The following is a 23181-nucleotide window of genomic DNA, read 5'->3' as shown; positions in this document are numbered from 1 at the left end:
TCATAGCTGATCATCCAAAATCAGTATCCCGTTCCTGCTTTATCCTCATATCCCTTGATTCTTTAGCCCTAAGAGCTAAATCTAGCTCTGATATTTCATGGCCCCTTTTGGTCTAATTGCCCACTTGAGTTCTTTCTTGATTGCTTTGTATTCTGCAAAGGCCCTGCCGGAATTCATCTTTCTAAGCCTTACATACGCTTCCTTTTTCTTTTTCACCAAGTTTATAATGTCTTTGCTCAACCAAGGCTCCCTTACCTTGCCATCCTTATCCTTCCTCCTTACTGGAATATTCAAGTCCTGAACTCAGCTGGCCTTTAAAAAACTCTCACATGCGAGATGTGGATTTATTCAATAACTACCAATCCCAATTTACTCTCCCTAGCTCCTGCCTAATAACATGTAATCTGCCCTTACCCCAAGTTGGTACCTTCCCCCAAGGTCTGAAATTATCCTTATTGATAACTATCTTAGAGTTGTAGAGTTGCGATCACTTTTCCCAAGATACTCTTCCACTTCAACACCTGTTCTCCGGCAGACTCATACCCCCCTAAAAGGTCCATTATGGTTCCTCTTTGAGTTAAGACTATCCATATACTGTCTCATAAAATCCTCTTTGATACTCCTTATAAATTCTGCCCATCTAAGGGTTTTGTACTACGTACAACCCAGTCAGTATTGGGGAACGTATCGTTGCTCACTACAATAATCCTGTTGCTTTTGCATTTTTCCGTAATTGTCTACATATCTATTCCTCTATCTCCCACTGGCTCTTGGGAAGCCTATAATTCAATCATATTAGAGAAATTGCATCTTTCTTATTTTTGAGCTCTACCTGTATGGTTTCAGTGAACCCTCTAGTATATCCTTTCTGAGTGCCGCCATGACATTCTCCCTGGTTAGTAAAGCAACTCCTCCACCTCTTTTACCCTCCTCTCTGTCACGCGTGACTCATCAAATCCACGGAATGTTAAATTGCCAGTCTTGTAGCCAAGTTTCCTTAATATCCACATCATAGTTCAAAGCACTGATCCAAGCTCTAGGTTAATCTGTTTTACCCACAAATCTCCTTGTATTGAAATAAACAAGCTCATCAGCAAGGCTGGCTCCGTCCTGGGGGTGGAGTTGGATTCATTGGAGGTGGTCTTGGAGGGGAGGATGCTCCTTAAACTGTGGTGCATCTTGGACAATACACCTCACCCCCTCCATGACACACTGGTCAACCTGATGAGCACCTTCAGCAACAGACTGGTTCCACCAAGATGCAGCACCGAATGCCACAGGAGATCCTTTTTCCCTGTGGCTATCAAACTGAAAAAAACCCTCCCCCTTCTGCCATGGGGTAGACTGACTCCCCTTCCCAATCTTTGCACATCCCCAATCCTGGACTTTCCACTTGTCACTTTAATTTCATGTATCTCGTTGTGTTTTATGACTGTTGGCAGACCAATTTCCCTCCGACGATAAATAAAGTTCTATTGTATCGTATCATAATCACACTTTAGTCCCCCAGCTTCACCATAATCCTTAACCTCTTCCTGCCAATCCTTCCTTTGAGAGTTACTGGTCATAACCTCTAGCTTTCCATCTGTGCTGCCATTTGCTGACCTGCTCTGGTTCCCACCCTCCTGCCTAATTAAACTCTACCGAGTAGCACTAGCGAACCTCCCTGCAAGGGTATTAGTCCCCATCTAGTTCAGGAGCAATCGTCCCTTTTATATAGGTCACCTCTGCCCAGAAGAGATCTGAATGGTCTAAAAGTCTTAATCCCTGCCCCTGCACCAATTCCTCAGCCACTCATTCATCCATCCTATCCTCCTGTTCCTACCCTCATAAACATGTGGTACCAGAAACAATCTAGTGATTATTAACCTTGAGGATCTCATGTTGCTCATTCTTGTAAGTTTCATTATTAGGACATAATTCTTGCCTGTTCCACAATAGATGGAGCTACAGAAGTGGATGAAAGCAGACAGCAATGAACAATGACCCTCTTTGAGAGTGCTTTCAAGGTGTGTCTTATAGCCACAAGAGTCACCCTAGTCCACTGCCTCCACATCCAAGCATCCATTCCACCCAATGCTGCCAGATTTTGTCATCCCATAGCTTTGGAACATGAGCTAAATAAACAAGGCACATCAACACATGGAAGGTATCACAAAATGCTGGAGTAACTCAGTGGGTCAGGCAGCATCTCAGGAGAGAAGGAATGGGTGACGTTTCAGGTCGAGACCCTTCTTCAGACTGATGTCCGGGAGGGGGCGGGACAAAGAAACGATGTAGTAGGAGACAGGGTGACAGTGGGAGAACTGGGAAGGAGGAGGGGAAAGAGAGGGACAGAGTAGCTATCTAAAGTTAGAGAAGTCAATGTTCATACCGCTGGGGCGTAAGCTGCCCAAGCAAAATATGAGGTGCTGTTCCTCCAATTTGCGATGGTCCTCACTATGACAATGGAGGAGGCCCATGACAGAAAGGTCAGACTGGGAGTGGGAGGGGGAGTTGAAGTGCTGAGCCACCGGAAACCACGAGGTAGAAGATGGAGGCGCAGGCAAGTCCCGAGAAAACAGACGTGGCTGTGGTAGCGAGTCTGGGTCAAAACAGACTCGCTACCACAGCCATGCCTGTTTTCTCGGGAGTTGCCTGCGCCTCCATCTTCTACCTCGTGATTTCACTTGCCGCTCAACACGTGGAAGGATCATCTGCATCACGACATTCCACAGAGGCGCAATAATTCCACAGTGGTGCCACTGAACCACCAATCACATTGATTCGGAAATTGAATGGCTTAATGACAGGAGCTTATGGAAACTTCCTTGCTGTGTCACGAAAAGGCATGTTTCATACAAGATGCTATCAACTCTGGACTTGCACACTGAGTCATGCGGGTTCTTTGTGAAGAGTATTCTTAACTTGAGAACAAGCTTAATCATATAACACATGGCACATAACAACTGATGTAAGATTTCTCTCAGCACAATGAGGAATGAATAAACAGTCGTACCTATTTTACAACAATTTCCCTGATGCTGCGAAGAGCTACCACTCTCAATGCATGAAAGCAAATAGAACTCCACACGCTGCTTCTGTTCTGATGTTGGCTTCCCTTTTTTATTAACAATCTTAATGTCCCCTCGGCACTTTATCAAAAGACAGCATTGGAACTAACAATGGACCAGTTTGAAATCCAATTCTTAAATAAAAACTTTAGTAAGATCACTTTAAGTTACACAATTTGCTATACAGTATTAACCATCCACATTTTGTTTTGCTTTGCACATCTCTATTCCGGCCCACTATTTCGTCTTGGACTTCCTTCTCATTTGACCAATACAAACCTGTGTAGAATTTGGTGTGCATGTTAATAGGGTACTGATTGAGAATGATCAGCCATGATCACATCGAATGGTTGTGCTGGCTCGAAGGGCCGACTCCTACACCTGTTGTCTATTGTCTAAATCAAACACACACACAAGTATCTTCCATCCTCAGAACTGGTGTGATCCCGCAGGACTGCCTAAGATTTCTATTTATCACTCTCCATGCAGCTGTGATGACTTTTCTAATGTTTCACTAGAGAAGACAGCAGATGGATCGCAATGCTGGTTCACACTTTGACCCCGCCTGTCCCGTGTGTGGTTTGCAGCAAGATGAGTGTGGCGAGTCGCTAGGACAGGGGTGCGAGGGTTACATCACACCTGGGTGCCGCCTCTTGTGTTGCTGGCTGAGAACTCTACCATCGCCCAGGTCCGACCTACGCCTGTTGAACCTGGTTGAATAACAACAGCAGGTGAGTGCGAGTTCTTCTGCCATGCAATGTTTGAGTTTTGGAGTGCCGTCACATGCGGCTGGTGGTTCTCGTCATTAACCTTGACCACTGAGGTGGTGCAGCGGTGGAGTTGCTGCCAGCCTTGCAGCGCCAGAGTGGAGACCCGGCCGGGTTCGAGCCCGACTACTATGGGTTTGTACATTCTCCCCCTGACCTGCGTGGGTTTTCTCCAGGATTTCCAGATTCCTCCCATGAGGAATTCTCCAGGATTTCCAGATTCCTCCCACACTTCAAAGACGTGCAGGTTTGTCCCCAGTGACAGTCAGTGTGTAGGATGGGCCTAGACTAGTGTGTGGGTGGTCTCTGCCTCTGGGCGGCGCGGACTGTCCTGGTGCATATTTCCGTATCGTATCTCTAAAACTTTAAAAACAAACTCCACAGGACATTGCCGAGGCTAATGCTGAAATTACCCGGAATAAGAGCGATCTAAACACACGAATGGAACCGCGTTGTTTCGGTTCAATCGGCCGCACCACCAGAGCCGCGGGAAGCCTGGCTCCGGGCCGGAGAGGCCGTTGATGCGGGCACTGGGCGCCACGTTCCCGCCAACAGGGGCCGCGCGCTCCCGCCGCCAACAGGGGGCCGCGCGCTCCCACCACCAACAGCGGGCGCGCGCTCCCGCCGCCAACAGGGGGCGCGCGCTCCCGCCGCCAAAGGGGGCCGCGCGCTCGCGCCGCCCCCGTGCGATCCCGCCGCCAACAGGGGCCGCGCGCTCCCACCAACAGGGGGCGCGCGCTCCCGCCCACCTCCCCTGGGACGCGCAGATTGGCCGCGGCGCCAACCGTTCCAGAGGACTCTCCGGGTGAGTGGCGCGGCCCCGGGGCGCTGGCACCGGCACTGGACGGTGAGAGGCGGAGCGAGGGGAGGCTGGTGTCGGCATCCTACGATAAGGGGGAGGGAGGGAGGGAGGGAGGGAGCAAGCACCGGAGGGTAAGGTAAGGGGGCACTGGAGGCGGACGAGGCTTCGGCACTGGAGGGGAAGGGCAAGAGGGGACGGGGCACTAGTAGAGATGAGGGGGAGAGAGAGAGAGAGGGGGCACCGGAGGGTAAGGGGAGAGGGTGGGGAGGATCCAGGGGGAGAGAGGGGAGGATCCAGGGGGAGATGGTGGGGAGGATCCAGGGGAAGAGAGGGGAGAGTGTGGGCATCATATCATATCATATATATACAGCCGGAAACAGGCCTTTTCGGCCCACCAAGTCCGTGCCGCCCAGCGATCCCCGTACATTAACACTATCCTACATCCTACACTAGGGACAATTTTTACATTTACCCAGCCAATTAACCTACATACCTGTACATCTTTGGAGTGTGGGAGGAAACCGAAGATCTCGGAGAAAACCCACGCAGGTCACGGGGAGAACGTACAAACTCCTTACAGTGCAGCACCCGTAGTCAGGATCGAACCTGAGTATCCGGCGCTGCATTCGCTGTAAAGCAGCAACTCTACCGCTGCGCCACCGTGCCGCTACCGTATGATCCAGGGGGAGAGGGTAGAGGCAGGGGGTGAGTGGGAGTTGGGGCCAGATGAGCCTGGAGGTGAGATGGTGGCTAGAAGAGCACTCCTGGGCTGGTGGGTGAGTGGGCAAGGATGGGTTACTGGTAGGAAACAGTGTGGTGGTGGAAGTTTGTTTTTTGGACTACAGGCCTCTGACTACTTTAGGTTTGGATACCCAGCCATCGGAAAGCTGCCATTGAGCTGGAAACAACGCCGATAGGATTCAGAAAGATGGCGCCTGGACTGGAGGAATTGAGTTATAAGAAGGTTTTGGGCAGGCTGAGACTGTTCAATAAACTTTTGGATTCTGAGAGGGTAAACCTTAGAGTGCTGTGGGGTATAGCTTGGGTGAATGCACACGGTCTTGACTAAGGGTTGGTTTATCAAGAACTAGAGGGCATTCATTTAAGGTGAGAGGGAAAAGATTTAATAGGAATCTGATGGGCAATATTTTTACACAGACGGCTGTACGTATATGGAATAAGCTGTCAGAGGAAATGATTGAGACAGGTACAAAACATTTAAAAGACGTTTTCACAGGTACATGGATAGGAAAGGCTTAGAACGATTTGGGTCAAACACCGGTAAATGGGACTAGTTTAGATGGTCAATTTGGTTGGCATGGATGAGATGGGCCAAAGGCCTTTTTCCATGTTGTATGACAGAAGGGAGAGGGCTGGTGCAAGAATCTGGAGGTAAGATGGACTTGCTCCTTCACCTCTAGCTAGGAAAATGTCAGAATGTTTGCATTTAGCTCTTAGGGCTAAGAGATTTCACTTTTAGGACTGAAGGAATCAAGGGATATGGGGAAAAAGCAGGAACAGGGTACTGATTTGAGATGATCAGCCATATTGAATGGCTCAAAGGGCCGAATGACCTACTCCACCTATTTTTCTTTGTTTCTATTTGCCCTATTCTTATCTCTCAGGCATCCAGAGTTTTAATTTTTCTACCAAGAGGTGAGTGTACTTATCAGCGTAGTCCAGAGCCTTGACTAATAACCCAATTAATTTGAGTTCAGCAAAACATCCATAAAAATATAGTTGAAGTAATGGTGACCACGGATCTATCAGAATGTCATACAAACCATCTGGTTTTAGATAGGAAATCTTATGCAGACTCATTATATTTGACTCTAGGTGCAACCTGTCCTACCGGAAGGATAGATCCACTGGAGGTCATAGTACAATAGTAAACAAGCACATTAGAGTAGCCCTAAATGTGAAACAAGGAACTGCAGAATCTGGTAAACGACAAAAGACAAAGTGCTGGAGGAACTTGGAGGGTCAGGCAGCATTTGTGGACAACATAGATAGGGTGACATTGTGTGTCGGAATCCTACTTCAGGCAGATTGTGGTGGGGAGGGGAAAAGGTGGCTGTGTGGACTCAAGGAGGTCAGTTAGGCTTGAGCTGATCCATCAACTGGTAAATAAATAGGAGATAAATGAAGATGAGAGAGATGAGAGAGAGAAAAAAAACAGTAAAAGAGAGTGCTGGAACTGAGATGCAGTTTATTACAATTGGTAAAAATCTGAAGTAAATCAAAATGCTGAGTACCCAGCAAGTGAGGCAGCATTTGTTGAGAATTTGTTTGACATTTTATCAGAACTTTCCATTTCTGATACAAACTGAAAAGGCTGCTTATCTAATCTTTTGGTATTTGGTGTTGAAGTCTGGTGGCTGTAACATGCCTAATTGGAAATTTATATGCTCTTTCTTCAACTTGTGTTGGGCTTAATTGGAACAGTGCAAAAGGTAAAAGCCAAAGCCTGCAGAATGGGAGAGGGATGGTAATTTAAAATCCAGGCAACTAGAAACCCAGAGTCATGATTGAGGATTAAATGGAAGTGTTCAACAAAAGCAATACCCAAACTGCATTTGTGACATTGGGGCAATATTTGATTAGGAGATTTTGAAAAGTGAAACATAGTTCAAGGGTAAAGAGTTCCCCTGAAGCTGAAGGGTAAAGATAGCAGGTCAAGGGAACTCTGGAAGTTATGGGATCCCAATGGTTTATAAAGAAGAGAAAGTACAAATATAACAGGCGGAGTACACTGAAAACATGGAGACCTTCCAGGAAAATAAAAATAAATTGGAAGAGCAGAGAGGGTAATCAAAATATCACTGGCAGACAGGATTAAGAGAATCCAAAGGTGTTTTATAAGTATATTAAGATAAAGAAAGTAAATGGGCAAGAGAAGAACCCAACAGGGGTCAAAGGAGCAATCTGTGCATGGAGTGTGACAAATTGGGCAAATCTTAAATAAATACTTTTCACCTGTATTCACTTTGGAGAAAGGCATGGTTGTTGGAGATTTCATTTGCAACAATGACATTCTAAGGGCCTGATGAGATGTATCCTAAAATGACGAGATTACTGGGGGTCTGACAGAAATATTTAAATCTTTGATTTCCACAGGTAAGATGCCAGATGATGGAAGGCAACAAATGTGATACCTTTATTCAAGAAGGGCAGCAGGGATAAGACAGGTAACCACAGGCCAGCTAGTCTAAATGTCTGAGGGACAGGACTCGTGTACACTTAGAATGTAAGGGATTAATCAGGGAGAGTTGGCACATATTTGTTCGTGGGATAGCCTGTCTGACTAATTGAAGTTTTAAAGAGGTAATTTGAGGACATTGATATAGTAAATCTGGTCTTTAGCAAAGCCTTTGACAAGGTCCCACATGGATGGCTCCAAATGACTAGAGTACAAAAGTGAGCAAATCAGATTCAATGTTGGCTTAATGTAGGAGATTCAGGATGATGTTCAAGGATTGCGTTTGTGACTAACAGCATACCATAACAGCACTGGACTCTTGCAGTTTGTTATATGTATTAATGTCTTGAGTGTGAATATAGGGCGTAGGATTAGCACATTTGCAGATGATACAAAAAAATCAGTTGTTTTTCATAGTGAGGAGGCTAGTAAGGATATGCAATGATATTGATCAACTGGTAAGCTGCGCAAGGCAAGGGGCAGATGGAATTTAATCCTGATAGATGTGAGATGATGCATTTTGGATAGTCAAATAGAGGTAGGACATATATATACCATGAATGATAGAGTCCCAAGGAGTATTACTGATCAAAGGGACCTTGGTGTGTAAGTCCAAAGATTCCTGAAGGTAGCAACACAAATGGATAGGGTGGTGAATAAAGCATAAATGCTTGCCTTCATTAGCCAGGGCATGAAACGTAATGCAGGGAGGTAGTGGACATAAAGTGCTGGAGTACCTCAGTGGGTCAGGCAGCATCTCTGGAGAAAATGGATAGGTAATGTTTCAGGTCAGGACCCTTCTTCAGACTGATTATAGTGGGGGGAACAGGAAAAAAACTGGAGGCAAAAAGAGGCAGAACAAATCACAGCTGGCAACAGATGACCTTGGGGAAGGGGTTCCCTACAGGGAGATTGGTGGACGAAGGCTAGAGATAGAAGCAGGTGTGACCCCAAGAGGGATACAGTTGTGAATTTTGAAGCTAGTTAAGGACTTTTAGTGGTGGTGGAAAGAAACTGGTACATGGTCAACAGGTTCAGGGGAAGGGAGTGGGAGGAGCGAGGGGGGAGTACAGGGTGGAGAATGGGAAGGGGGAAGGGAGGTGTTTGTAGAAGTTACCTAAAGTTGGAGAATTCAATGTTCATACCTTTGGGTTATAAGCTATCCATATGAGGTGCTGTTCGTTGGGTTTGCGCGTGGCTTCACACTGACAATGGAGGAGGCCCAGGACAGAAAGGTCTATGGGAATGGGAAGGCTAGTTAAAGTGCCATTCCTGTCCTTCATTCATTCACATTTCTGTGATTCCAATTATATCGTTTTTTTTCAGGTGGCAATGCTCTTTAGATTATCAACCTTGCCTATTAGACCCTTAGCACCAAAATAAATGCAGCTTGTCTGCCTTAACATGTCATCAACTACTCTTCCTTGTTGACTCATTTGAATTATAATCTATATTTGACTTCCATCTTCCCACCTACTGTTTTCCATTTCATCCTCCCTGCCAAATTAACGTATAGCCTCCTCAGTAATAAACAAACCTCCCTGTAAAGTCAGTCCCCATCCAGTTCGGATGTAATTTGTCCTGCTTGTACAAGATGCATCTTCCCAAGAAGTGGTCCCAATGATCCACCACCCATTTAGCTACCTATCCTCCTATTTCTATATTCATTAGCATGTCGCACAGGAAATAAGATACAGATTACAACTTTGAAGTTCTTGCTCTTCTACTTTCTACCTAACTCCCTAAATTCACTTTGCTGCACCTCAACCCTCTTTTTACCTATTATCAACAATGCCAATGTTTAACACTACCTCTGGCTGATCATCCTCCCTTTTCAGAGAATGACCCGAGACAACAGAGGCAATAAACCATTCAGGAGTTTAGTTCATACAATAGTTCTATGTATGCCAAACAAAGAATTTCACTGTACGAAGTACACATGACAATCAATCAATCATCTGTCTCTCTATAGCTTGCCTAGTCCTTTTTTCAGTTGTCCATCTGAGTCAACCGCGATGTCATAGTTTGCTAATTTCTGCTGAGAAGCTATTTATCCACCCCCTTATCCTCCCCACCCCTTCCCCCAACAAAATCTTAAATGGTTTACCTGTTTGAGAAGAGGATAGCACCAAATGACAAGTTCACTACTGGATACTGCCCGACCAAGCTTCCACTGATCTGGCATTCTTCCTTGTGCGAATGGCCTTCGAGTGTAAATGAACATCTTTTATAGATCACCATTGTTCAATTTCATTTTTGCCTGATTCTTGTTTAATATGGCTGGATTCAATTGCCACCTACTGAAATGAAGACCGTTACAAATAAGTATATTTTTACTCTAGACTTCTCCTCAATCTAGACCTATTCACATTGTAAATACTTTCCCAAATGTTCCTCACTTCACCCACCTTGTTCCTGACAACCATATCCAACAGAGACCCCTTCTGTAATAAACTGGAAATGTTTAGATTAAAATTCAGAAAATGTGAGAAATTGTTCCCCCGGTTTACCAAGTAACATACCTGCCTCGCAACTCTAGCAATCTGTAGTTGGTCCTGACCTCTGGTGGTGCCTGTGCTTCCCCATGACCTTGTTAGTTTTCTCCAGGTAAACTGGTTTCCTCCCACAACCCAAGTATGTGCTGCATGGCAGATTAATTGGTTACTGCAAATTACTCCTGATGTAGTTAGGTGGTAGGAGAATTCAGGTGGAGTTGATGGGCATGTGGGAGAGTAAATTGCAGGGAAGTAAGTGGGGGGATGGAATCACTCTGAAATCTGGCATAAACTCAATGGATTAAATGCCTTCCCTCAATTTCACAATGTTATCTGTGTAATTATCAACTGAGAAAACTTGTTGATATTGCAGCTGCAATGGATACTTGGCAGTATCAAGAATCAGACATGGGGAAGTTCTCAGAATGATCAAAAAGTTGCTGTAATTTTCTTCAAGACCTTAGTAAGTGCTGTTGCTTTGCCACTGGTTTAATTTTAAGCCCATATGGTTGATTGTTAATGTACCAGCTTTGGGCAATAATATTATTTTTCCAGTTTTTTCTAAAGTACAAGGTGCTGGTTCCAACTAAGGAGCACTATAGCTGCTAGTTCACATTGGAGAAAACACTGAGGATGCTGGTTGCAGTAGAAATGTTTTTCAGTGATAATCTGTACCAGCTGATGAGTAATAGCAACAACTAACAATTAAATAAAAGGTAGTGTAACATTTCCGTCACCTACAACGGGACCCCACTACTGGCCACATATTCCCATCCCCTCCCCTTTCTGCGTTCTGCAGAGACCGTTCCCTCCGTAACTCCCTGGTCCACTCGTCCCTTCCCACCCAAACCACCCCATCCCCGGGCACTTTCCCCAGCAACCGCAGGAGATGCAACACCTGTCCCTTTACCTCCCCCCTCAACTCCATTCAAGGACCCAAACAGTCTTTCCAGGTGAGACAGAGGTTCACCTGCACCTCCTCCAACCTCATCTATTGTATCCGCTGCTCTAGATGTCAACTTCTTTACATCGGCGAAACCAAACGCAGGCTGTTTCGCTCAACACCTTCGCTCAGCCGCCTTAACCAACCTGATCTCCTGGTGGCAGAGCACTTCAACTCCCACTCTCAGTCTGACCTTTCTGTCATGTGCCATAGTTGCACCGGAAATTGGAGGAACAGCACCTCATATTTCGCTTAGGCAGCTTACAGCCCAGCAGTATGAACATTGACTTCTCCAACTTTAGATAGTTCCTCTGTCCCCTTCTTCACCCCTCCTCCTCCTTCCCAGTTCTCCCTCTAACTTCCTGTCTCCACCTATATCCTTCCTTTGTCCCGCCCCCCCTGATATCAGTCTGAAGAAGGGTCTCGACCCGAAATGTCACCCATTCCTTCTCTCCTGAGATGCTGTCTGACCTGCTGAGTTACTCCAGCATTTTGTGAATAAACTAAAAGGTTCTATTTATTGCAGCAAAAATGAATAGAGATTTAAAATATTGGAAAGAAGCAGCGACTCTGATCCTGGCTGCAGGTACTCGAAAGCAACTTATGGGTAAAGGCGCTGCCAATTCTCAGCCCGGTAAACCTCCACTTACAACACCTGCACGAGAGAGGAATCTGTCTCCGTCCTGCTTGGAGAAGTCAATATGTGATTTTGCCTTGCTTTTGTTACAACGGAATCGGGGAAGCACATTTTTACCCGGTGCTTATGTGTTCCCAGGAGGTCGAATCAGCCCAGCTGATTTTTCCAAAGAATGGATCCAGTTGTTCCATCCTTATTGCCAATCACCTAACTTTAAATTGGATACAGTCAAGCAAACTATTCGGAGATCTCCAATTTATGCAACGGACAGGAGACAATTAGGATCTCAAATACCTGGAGAGGTAGCTTTCCGTATTTGTGCCATTAGGGAAACTTTTGAAGAGTCGGGGATACTCCTTGTTAAGCCGAATAGCCCTGACAAAGACTTGAACAAGCCAGGGGTCACACAGCTTGCACATTACGATCAAAACAAACTTGCAAGTTGGAGGCCACTTGTGCAGGAAAATGCAGTGAATTTTATAAGACTGTGCAAAGAGTTGGACTGTTTACCAAATATTTGGGCATTGAAGGAGTGGAGTAATTGGTTGACTCCCACATTTCTGGAGGGAAAGAGATTTGATACTGTATTCTTCATTTGTTGTTTGGAAGAAATCCCTTTCACATTGCCTGATGGTCATGAAATAATCTTTCACAGTTGGATGCGGCCTCTTGAGGTGATCAAGGGTCACCAATCTGAGAAACTTCTTGCTCCTCCCCCACAATGGTATGAGATAGGCAGGCTTTGCCGGTTTATCCACCTGCCAGATTTGCAGCAATTTAGCCAAGATCGTTCTGTAGAAGGTTGTGTGCGATGGTTTCCAGTCCGTCTACTTGCATCTGATGGTTTCGCCACCCTGTTACCTGGGGATGATCTTTATCCAGAAGATCCAGATTTCACAGGGGAAACAGAATTAAACATCGCTACCTCCAAATCTCTGGAACAAACACGGCTGGAAGTTAGCAGACTGCACCGAACAGAATTCAGAAACCCTCATGATTGTACTCTGTATGTGAATATTGAACCCCAATGTAAACATGTCCACCCATTAGAGATAAACAATCATCCTCATAGTCATAGGTGAATTGTCTGGTTAATATGCAAAAAATTGTGCCTGAAATAAATGCAAACGAGTGTGATGACAAACATTTATTTTTGAATGAATTTTCACACAGAACATTAAAACTAGAAAGAAAACCAAGGCTGTAGTGTAACTTGCACAAGTTTAGATTTGCTAGAATATTCTAGTAGTTCATAAGAGTCAACCATACATAGGAAATTCGGAGAAGCATATTTCCTCTAAATATCTAAAAGAGGCTCCGTGGTTCAACAGTGATTTTTTTTAAAGGGTCAAGAAGGATTTACAGGCAGCAATGAGCCAGGACTGTGTTTGTGTCGAAGAAGCCTATTCTAACATCCATTGACAAATAAGAAAGAGTTTTAACAATTGCAGTCAGGGCATTGGTGTACACTCTGAGCTAGTCTGCAAAAGATTATCTATCTACTGTATGCAAGAACTTTGGGTTCAGTTCATCTGCAATGCTGGAATCTGAATTTGGTTTAATTAAAAGGGAAAAGGAATGTAAGCCATCCTGTTTGATGCCATATGTTTTGAACAAAGTTTCTAATAGAATACAGCATCATCCCAGCCTGGGTATTGGCAATTTACAATGGATTTCCAACCTGCTTAATTTCCTGGCATTAGTGCCCTGGAATGTGTCTGCTGAAATTGTACTTGGTTTTTCAATCATAAGTTCATTTATTTGATTGGAGAGAAAGAGTTGCAATAATGTGCTTTAGTGTCATAATGATTTTTTTAATTTTTTAAAGATTTTGAGAAGTTGAATATCAATGACATTCAGAAGCATTTAAAGAACATTGTAACTTTCACCGCCAACAAAGTCAAGGAAGCAATATTTTGCCAATTAAAATCATTGAATGATTATATAAGTCTGCCATCGATTTTTCAGTATCCTTGGTTCCAGAGCCTTTCTGGATTATCCGTACTGCTGGTCCAACTGTGGTCACGGCCTCTGGGGGCCCCAATGGTACCAGAATGCCCTAGGTCGCCGAGGGGGGCAAGACACCAGCCTGCAAAGTCAGCCTCAGGAGTCAGCTGTGGGAATGGGCCAGCTTTCCAGAGCGTGGACCGCAGGGGCAAGTCCCAGCTGCAGCTGGCTATAAAGGCCCATCGCCTTCATCCAGATTGTCCAGTGAACCATCGTCCCTCTCCGCACCTGGTCACCTCCCACAGCCGACCTCTGAGGTAAACCCCTGGTTCTTCTTACCGACCCTTTGTTCTAACATCTGCTGTCGTTACCAACTCCCTCCACCCTCTTCCCCTCTGGATGAGTGGGAGTCAGGCACGGTGGCTTGCCATTCCAGGTGGGTTCCCAGTTCCTAGGCGGGCACTACCCTCTCATATATCCATGTTGATTGCTCAGGAGCTTCTGCCGTACATATCAAGAGCCATCCTCTCATATATCCATGTTGATTGCTCATTTTATTATATTTTCCAAAAGCCTTGTCACTACTTTAATAGTGGATTGTAACATTTTCCCTATTGTTGTCAAGCTAGCTGATCTGTAATTCCCCATCCCCCCCCCCCCCATCTCCTTTTTAAATATTGGGGTTAAAATCCGTCTACTGTTTTATAAGATGACATTATTCTATATACCATCTCCATTGCCATCTCTTTTAATATCTTGTGATGTAGGTCATCATCACATCCTGAGGATTTAAAGATGTTCAGTCCACTTCATTTTGTACTAATGCTAATTTTTTTTGAGCTCCTTATTCATTCTAGATTGCATTGTCATTGATGCTTTTTTAATGTGCCGAGAGGATTTTCTGTTGGACAACATGAAAGCAGTTGTAGATGAGCAGGACTTTTAAAAGTTTAAAAGCTTAGGTGAGTTTCAGTTGAACAAGCTGAACGCAGTCTTATGGCTGTGTTGGAAGCAGTCTTATGGCTGTGTTGAATTTGAGGCTTTGGCTTGAGAGACTATGGTGTAAAGGGTGATGGTGTTATAAGGTACAATTGGCATTTCTTTTCCTTTCATAAATTTTCTTTTGTCGGGTTCAGTAAAGCTGGTGGTTATGGCAGTTGTATGTTCCCACAAGATGTTGGAAGTCGGGGAGCCTTCTGGTGTCACTGAGGACTACACTTGTGTGAGTCGTGTCCCAATGCAGCTCCTTACAGACGACATTAGGGAACTGGAGTAGCAGCTGGATGAACTCAAGATCATCTGGGAGACTGAGGAGGTCATAGATAGGAGTTATGAGACATGAGATGGTCATGCCTAGAGTACGGATCGAATGTAGATTTGTGACCACTAGGAAAGGGAATAGGCACAGAGCTCTGGAGTCCCGTGTGGCCATTTCCCTCGACAGGTATGCCCTTTGGATACTGTTGTGAGGATGACTGGTCAGATGTAGGAAACAGCAACGTCTGGTCTGCAGTGTTGGGCTCGGTGCAGACGCACAAAGGGGAGGGAGAAGTCAGGTAGAGTGAGGTGAGGCTTGTTGGTTTGGAGGCACAGGCAGGAAATTCCGTGACGGCAAACTAGAGGGGAGGTGGGAACCAAAGTAGTTGGTCAGAAATTGGAAGGAGTGATATGAAGGTGAAGGTCAGGGCCAGTAAGTCTGAAAAGAAGGACTGGCAGGGAGAGATAAAGGAATAAGGTGATGCTGACGGGCTGTAATGTGTTTACTTCAATGCAAGGAGTATTGTGGGGAAACCAGATGAACTTAAAATCTGGATCAGTGCTTGGGACAATGATGCTGTGGCCATTGCAGAAATGTGGTTGCGGGAAGGACACGACTGGCAGTTTGAGCATCCGTGGTTTCAAAGTTTCAGACATGATCTAGAAGGAGGCAAAAGAGGTGGAGGAGATGTGCTATTAAGTTCATAAGTCATAGGAGCAGAATTGGTGTTTATAGTGGGAATGGTGATCCCATCTCCATTAGTTTTTAAATTGTTTGGAATCGAGAAAGCTGCGCTTTGCATGGAGGTACTGAATTGCAGTAAGGCAAACTACAATGTTATGAAACAGGAGCTTCAGAGGGTACACTGGGTCCAATTGTTATTGGGTAAGTCCACATCTGATATGTGGGAGCCAGTTGATTGAAGTTCAGAACTGCCGTGTTCCAGTAAGGAGGAGGGATGAGGATGGCAAAGTAAAGGGAACTTTGGAAGACCAAATAGGTTGTAAATGTTGTCAAAAAGAGAAAGAAGCGCATTGTGTGCATGTAATAGGATGCAATCAGCCAAAGTCTTTGAATAGAGAGAAAGGAGGAAAGAACTTAAGTGGGCAATTAGAAGGGGCTGCAAAATTGCATTGGCAGGTTGGATTGAAGAAAATCCCAAAGCTTTTTATACCTATATTAAAAACGATAGGATAACCAGGGAGAAATGGACATCAAGATTGCTGCAGCTGCAGAATGTTTGGAAGGCTGTCAAAGTATGCCAAAGGGCACAAAGTGCTGGAGTAATTCAGCGGGCCAGGAGCATCTCTGGAGGTTGTTGAATTGGTGAAATTTTAGTTGGGACTCTTGATATAGGATGTATACAGCAGGATATAGATCAGCTACTGGTGTAGAAATGGCAGATGGGGGTTAACCGAAGCAATTGTGAAGTGTTGCAATTCATGTGCATCGAATGTAAGGAGAAAATATACGTTGACAAGTTATAGGGGTAGAATTAGGCCATTCGGCCCATCTTGTCTACTCTGCCTTTCAATCATGGCTGATCTCTGCCTCCTAATCCCATTTTCCTGCCTTCTTCCCATAACCCTTGGCACCCATTTTAATCAAAGAATTTGTCCAGCTCTGCCTTAAAACTATCCACAGATTTGGCCTCCGCAGCCCTCTGTGGCAATGTTCCACAGATCAACTACCCTCTGACTGAAGAATTTCCTCCTCACCTCCTTTCAAAAGAGCACCCTTTAATTCCAAGGCTATGACATCTGGTCCTAGATGCTCCCACCAGTGGAAACATCCTTTCCACATCAACTCACTCTATGCCTTTCATTATTCTGTACGTTTCAAAGAGGTCCCCCCTCAACCTTCTAAACTCCAGCGAGCAGAGGCCCAGTGCTGTCAAGCGCTCATCATGTGCTAACCCACTCATTCCTGGAAGCATTCTTGTAAACCTCCTTTGGACCCTCTCCAGAGCCAGCACATCCTTCCTCAGATGTGGGGCCCAAATTTGCTCACAGTGCTCCAAATGTAGCCTGACCAGTGCCTTATAGAGCCTCAGCATTGCATCTCTATTTTTGTATTCCAGTCCTCTTGTATTCCAGTCCTGCTAGCATTGAATTTGCCTTCCTTACTACCGATTTGACTTGCAAATTAACTTTTTGGGAGTCCTGCACCAGCACTCCCAAGTCCCTTTGCACCTCCAATTTCTGGATTCTCTCTCCATTTAGAAATTAATCTACGCCCTTATTCTTATTACCAAAATGGATGACTCCGCACTTTGCTATACTGAATTTCATCTGCCACTTCTCTGCCCACTCTCCTAATCTGTCCAAGTCCTTCTACAGAGTCCTTGCTTCCACTACACTGCCTGCCCCTCCATCTATCTTAGCATCATCTGCAAACTTGGCCACAAAGCCTTCAATCTCCTTATCCAAATCATTAATATACAAGGTGAAGAGAAGCGGCCCCAGCATCAACCTTTGCGCAACTCCACTAATCACTGGCAGCCAACCTGAAAAAGTGCCTTTTATTGCAACTCTTTGCCTTCTGCCATCCATGCTAGTATCTTCCCTTTAATAGCTCTCACCTTCCCTAGCAGCCTGGCATGTGGTACCTTATCGAAGACTTTCTGAAAATCTAGGTAAACAACATCTACAGCCTCCCCTCTGTCCTGCTATTAGCTGCATGACACCTAACAGCATTGATATACAGATGGATCTTGGGGTCCAAGTCGATAACTCCCTGAAGTGGCGACACAAGTAGATAGTTGTAAAGAAGGCATTTAGTATGTTTGCTTTCATAGGTTTAGAGTATAAGAGTCAGGGAGTCATAATGCAGCTTTATAGGACTTTGGTTAGGCCTAATTGGAGAATTGTGTGTGTTCTGGTTGTCCCATTATAGAAAGGATGTGGAGGCTTCAGAAAAGGTTCTGAGAAGGCGTACTAGAATAATGCCTGGGTTAGAGGATGTTAGCTACAGGGAGAGGTTGGATGGACTTGCATTGTTTTCTCTGGAACACCATATGTGGCAATTGGACCTGAAGGGAAAATATAAAATGATGAGAGGCGTGGATAGGGTAGATAGTCAAAACTTTTTTCCCTTTATGGAAAAAAATCAAATACGAGAGGGCATAAGTTTCAGGTGAGAGGGGCAAAGTTTAAAAGAGATGTGCTGGGCAAGTTCTTTACACAGGTAGTATCTGGGATCCCCTGCTGGGGCTAGTGGTTGAAGCATATATGATAATACCATTTAAGACACTTTTGAGTAGGGCTATGGATATACAGGGAATGGAGTGATAAGGATTATGTGCAGGCAGATAGGAATTGGTCTTGGCATCCTATTTGGCACAGGCAATGTCTGCTGTTCTTGTGCTGTACTGTTCTATGCTTAAAGAAACACAGGTCTGTTTAGATTAGTTTATTGTCACATGTACCGAAGTATAGTTAAAAGCTTTTGTTGCATGCTAACCGATCTGGTCGATTATTTGTAGCAAAGCTGTCACTGCTCTCCATCCTGCTTAGGTCTGATTAATTTTGCAGCCAGGATATTGCTTCTTTCTCAAAAAGTACTTTATTCATGAAGTATACAGTAATACTACAGGGACACAAGGTACTGCAGACCTGCACAAGGTACTGCTGGTATCTTCAGTGGAACACTAAGTGCTGGTTGAGGTCAACTGGTCAGGCAGCATCTGTGGAGGGAATAGACAGGTGACCTTCTGAGTTGGGACCCTTCAGGCAGATTGGAGTCATGGAGAGAAAACTGCAAAATAGGTCGGGTCTGGACAAAGCCTGGCAAATTATGGGGCGGGAGGGGGGTTGATTTGCAGATGGGTGGAGTAAGTGTCAAAGGCGAGAGGTGAAAAAGACAAAAGGGTGTCAGAAAAGGGGAGAAGGGTTAAATGTAAAACTATAGGGAGGGAATATGAGGGACTTGGGAATGAAAGATGAGTGTATGAAGGAGGTAAGGTGACTGGGGAGTGATGAAAGGGTCTGGGAGATATGGGTGTGCACTGGGATAGAGGCACAGAGAAAGAGTGATTAAGGGGTATTACTTGAAATTGGGGAATAGTGAGCTATCCGTGGAATATAAGATGCTGGTCCTTCATTTTACATATGGCCTCTGGCATTGGAGGAGACTTAAAGTGGTTAACAACCAGGAGATCCTGCAGGCTTTGGCAGACAGAGCACAAGCATTATCTCAAATGGTTGCCTTGTTTATGCTTGGTCTTGCCAATGTAAAGGCCACATCAGAGCATGTCACTGGGTTCGTTCATTGTACCAAGCAATTTAAGACATGCACATGTAATATATTAACAATATTTCATTATCATTCCCTCCATGAGATGATTGAGAGGCTGTTACACATGGCTTAACCGCTCCATGTCCCGTGGTAACAGGACCTTAAACTGTGGTCCAGGTTCTGCGGTCTTTCCCCACAAACACTTTGTATTGGCTGCACCAGGCTTCTACTGCATCCCTCAGCACTTAGTCCTTCACCCTGGAATATGCCAATTGACAGAATTCTCTGAAGACATTTCCTTACCGGAAGGCCAACAAGTTTAGTGCGTTCCTAAGTGCAGTCGTTATGCTCCAATCCAATAGCTATATCCGTGGGAAATCTGGTGATGGAAAGTTGCATATTGGCAGAACAAATTGTGATTGCCTTCAAACCACACATTTAAACAAATTTTCCCAATGGCAATCCAGCTATAATAAATGCAGCTTATAACACGCCAAAGGTGTGTCCTTTTCCATCAATTATATTGTAACCAATTGTTGTTTATAGAAATACTCGTGATATCAGAAATATGCAGTTAATGATCTTCTAGTAGAAGTTAATGTTTGTCTCAGTAATGTCCTGACTAAAACACAGTGTCTGTTCACATAAAGACACACTGGAAAGTAGTTGATCAGCATCCTGGTGTTTATTGGCTTTTGGTCTCATCAGTGGCTCACTTTACGCTTGCCCCATATCGTTGAAAATTCTTTTGGTTACATATTCAATTGTCACATTCAAAGAGAATTTAATATGTGGTTACTAATGATCTGTATCAAATGTACAGTTCAACCAATTACGGCATATCCCCAGGTTACAATCCCTTCGTCTTCTATTCCCGAGAATTGTTTGCAAGCTGAATTGTTTGTAAGTCTGAAATGAACGAACAAACAGCTGTGAGAGGATAGTGAGCAGGCCAGAAAAAAGAGCAGCTGCCAGCCAGTCTGGCTGACTTGGTGAATGAGGAAGTGAATCTGCTCGGTGCACCTAGCTGTGCCCGTCTCACCACTGCCCCTGATTGCTGAGGTTGAAAGGTGGGAGGAAGACAGTGATAGAAGGCACGTGAAAATGCTCTGTTCTCACCCAGTAAAAGATGCTCGCAGCTCCGCACAATCTGCAAATCCATCTTACTGGTCTACCAAACACTCATTCATATATGTGTCCATAAGTCAGTTCATACCTGATAAATGATCAAGTTATTGTTTCTTGCAGCAAAGATGAATAGAGACTTAAAATGCTGGAAGGAATCAGCGACCGTGATCCTGGCTGCAGGTATCCAAAATCACAAATTGAGCGAAAATGGTATCAATACGCAAATCTCTCAGCAACCACACGAGCGGAATCTATCTTTGTCATGCTTGGCAAAGTCAGGATGTGATTTTGCCTTGCTTTTGTTACAACGGAATCAGAGAAGCACATTTTTCCCCAATGCTTATGTGTTCCCAGGAGGTCGAATCAGCCCAGCTGATTTTTCCAATGAGTGGATCCGCTTGTTCCATCCTTATTGCCAGTCACCCAACTTTAAATTGGATACAGTCAAGCAAACTGATCGGAGATCTCCAATCTTTGCAACGGACAGGAGAAAACTTGGATCTCAAATACCTGGAGAGGTAGCTTTCCGTATTTGTGCCATTAGGGAAACTTTTGAAGAGTCGGGGATACTCCTTGTTAAGCCGAATAGTCCTGACAAAGACTTGAACAAGCAAGGGGTCACACAGCTTGCACATTACGATCAAAACAAACTTGCAAGTTGGAGGCCACTTGTGCAGGAAAATGCAGTGAATTTTATAAGCCTGTGTAAAGAGTTGGACTGTTTACCAAATATTTGGGCATTGAAGGAGTGGAGTAATTGGTTGACTCCCGCATTTCCGCAGGGTAAGAGGTTTGATGCTGCATTCTTCATTTGTTGTTTGGAAGAAATCCCTTTCACATTGCCTGATGGTCATGAAATAATCTTTCACAGTTGGATGCGCCCTCTTGAGGTCATCAAGGGTCACCAATCTGAGAAACTCTTTCTTCCTCCCCCACAATGGTATGAGATAGGCAGACTTTGCCGGTTTATCCACCTCCAAGACTTGCAGCAATTTAGCCAAGATCGTTCTGTAGAAGGTTGTGAGCGATGGTTTCCAATCCATCTACTTGCATCTGATGGTTTCGCCACCCTGTTACCTGGGGATGATCTTTATCCAGAAGATCCAGATTTCACAGGGGAAACAGAATTAAAGCTCACTACCTCCAAATCTCTGAAACAAGCACGGCTGGAAGTTAGCAGACTGCACCGAACAGAATTCAGAAACTCTTATGATTGTACTCTGCATGTGAATATTGAACCCCAATGTAAACATGTCCACCCATTAATGATGAATAGTCATCTCAATAGTCATCTCTGAATTATCTGACCAGGAAGCAAAAAAAACCTAAAGTCAAATATCGTCGCATTATTCAAAACAATCTGTTTAATTTTAAATACATTTTCCCCAATACAAAGAAAGCAATATCAGAGCAAAAACGTACTTAGGAAAGACAAGGTCAAATGATTACAACTTAAAACCACTAAATCTCTCTGAATATTCCAGCAGGACCTATAGTCCATGTGGAGGAGAGAAATCTTCTCAGAATACTAAATAGCTGGAAAAAAATCCAAATGGGAATAATCAGAATGTACGAAGAGCAACAAAAAACCATGATAATCTTATAGTAGACACAAAAAGCTGGTGTAACTCAGCATGTTAGACAGCATCTCTGGAGGTGATGTTTTGGGTTGAGACCCTTCCTCAGACCCTTGTATCTTATCTCTTATCTTATCTCTAAACTTCATTTGTGAATGTCCAAAATTTACCACCCTTACCAGAAGCCACCACCCATTGTATAATTCAGTTTCCCCAGATAGACACAAAAGTTGGAGTAACGCTGTCCCGCTGAATTGCTCCAGCTTTTTTGTGTCTATCTTTGGTTTAAACCAGCATCTGCAGTTCCTTCCTACACATTCAGTTTCCCCAGGTCTGTTGCATATATTCCCTTTCCAACTTTTCTTAATTCTGATGAGAGGTCATAAATCTGAAAAAAATAATTCTTTATTTTCCCACAGGTAGTGCCTCCCATTCTCATTGCTGCATCGTAGAATCATACAGCATGGAAATAAGTCCTTTGGCCCACTCATCAATGCCCAGTCCATTCATGCCCAGCAAGATGCCCATGTACAATAGCCCTATTTGCATGTGTTTTGATTTGTATCCCTCTCAACCTTTCCAATCCATTCCTTCTGCTCATAATACATGTATCAATGGGCAATGATATTTCAAATATATGGTGTAGTAATAATATCAGTGTTCTGGGAAAATCACAGAAGCAAATTCCAGTATCAAATGACAATTAAAAATGATTGATCAATCTTTGCACAGTATTGTTTCACTTGAGCTGGTGTGTACACAATAAGTCACTATCCACACATTTGTAGAGGAGAACATCAGAACATCTGTAGAACGTTTATTTTCAAGGATGAATGTTGTTAAGGGTTTTACATTTACTGAAAACTTTCCCTTTCATTGGATCTCTCAAAGTGCAGTACTTTACACTTGCCAGGATTGAACTCCATCTGCCATTCATTTGCCCATTTATGGGGCTAACCTATATCCCACTGTATAGTTTGACAGCTTTCCTCACTCAGTAACCTCACCAACTTTAGTGTCTATTTACGAGCTAATCCATCTACATTTCGTTCCAAGTCACTTGTATCTCTCACAAATAAGAAGTCCCAGCACAGATCCCCGCAGAACTCCACTGGTCAGAGTCCTCCAGCAAGAATAAC

At 44.3% G+C, this 23181-nt stretch overlaps 2 protein-coding genes across 15 annotated transcripts in view; both read left to right on the top strand.

Annotated features, from left to right (window-relative positions):
* Window positions 1–3658: 3658 nt before the first annotated feature.
* Window positions 3659–23181, top strand: part of cstf1 (cleavage stimulation factor, 3' pre-RNA, subunit 1) — a 39284-nt gene continuing 19761 nt past the window's right edge. Inside the window, exon 1 of one of the 2 annotated variants that reach the window (XM_078418614.1) lies at window positions 3659–3784. The gene's annotated coding sequence lies outside the window, so the exon portion shown is untranslated. Of the gene's footprint in view, window positions 3785–4563; window positions 4668–23181 lie in introns of those variants that run through there. The other variant, XM_078418613.1, reaches the window with a different exon arrangement.
* nudt19 (nudix (nucleoside diphosphate linked moiety X)-type motif 19) lies at window positions 3702–22718 on the top strand. Of its 13 annotated transcripts, none has more exons than XM_078418622.1 (3): window positions 4049–4067; window positions 7740–7810; window positions 11786–13809. In XM_078418622.1, exon 3 carries the CDS (start codon window positions 11791–11793, stop codon window positions 12976–12978), a length of 1188 nt encoding a protein of 395 aa, XP_078274748.1. In that variant the 5' UTR covers window positions 4049–4067; window positions 7740–7810; window positions 11786–11790; the 3' UTR covers window positions 12979–13809. The 13 variants fall into 13 exon arrangements, 12 of the variants coding, with proteins under 12 accessions (XP_078274753.1, XP_078274748.1, XP_078274743.1 ...); XM_078418617.1 differs by lacking the exon at window positions 4049–4067 and adding an exon at window positions 4523–4625; XR_013548714.1 differs by lacking the exon at window positions 4049–4067 and adding an exon at window positions 4579–4667 and having other exon boundaries at window positions 12035–12171.

This window comes from Rhinoraja longicauda, chromosome 22, assembly GCF_053455715.1.
Source record: "Rhinoraja longicauda isolate Sanriku21f chromosome 22, sRhiLon1.1, whole genome shotgun sequence".
NCBI classification, from domain to species: domain Eukaryota; kingdom Metazoa; phylum Chordata; class Chondrichthyes; order Rajiformes; family Arhynchobatidae; genus Rhinoraja; species Rhinoraja longicauda.
The sequence above is the reverse complement of the archived record's forward strand: the minus strand, read 5'-3'. Positions and strand labels throughout refer to the sequence as shown.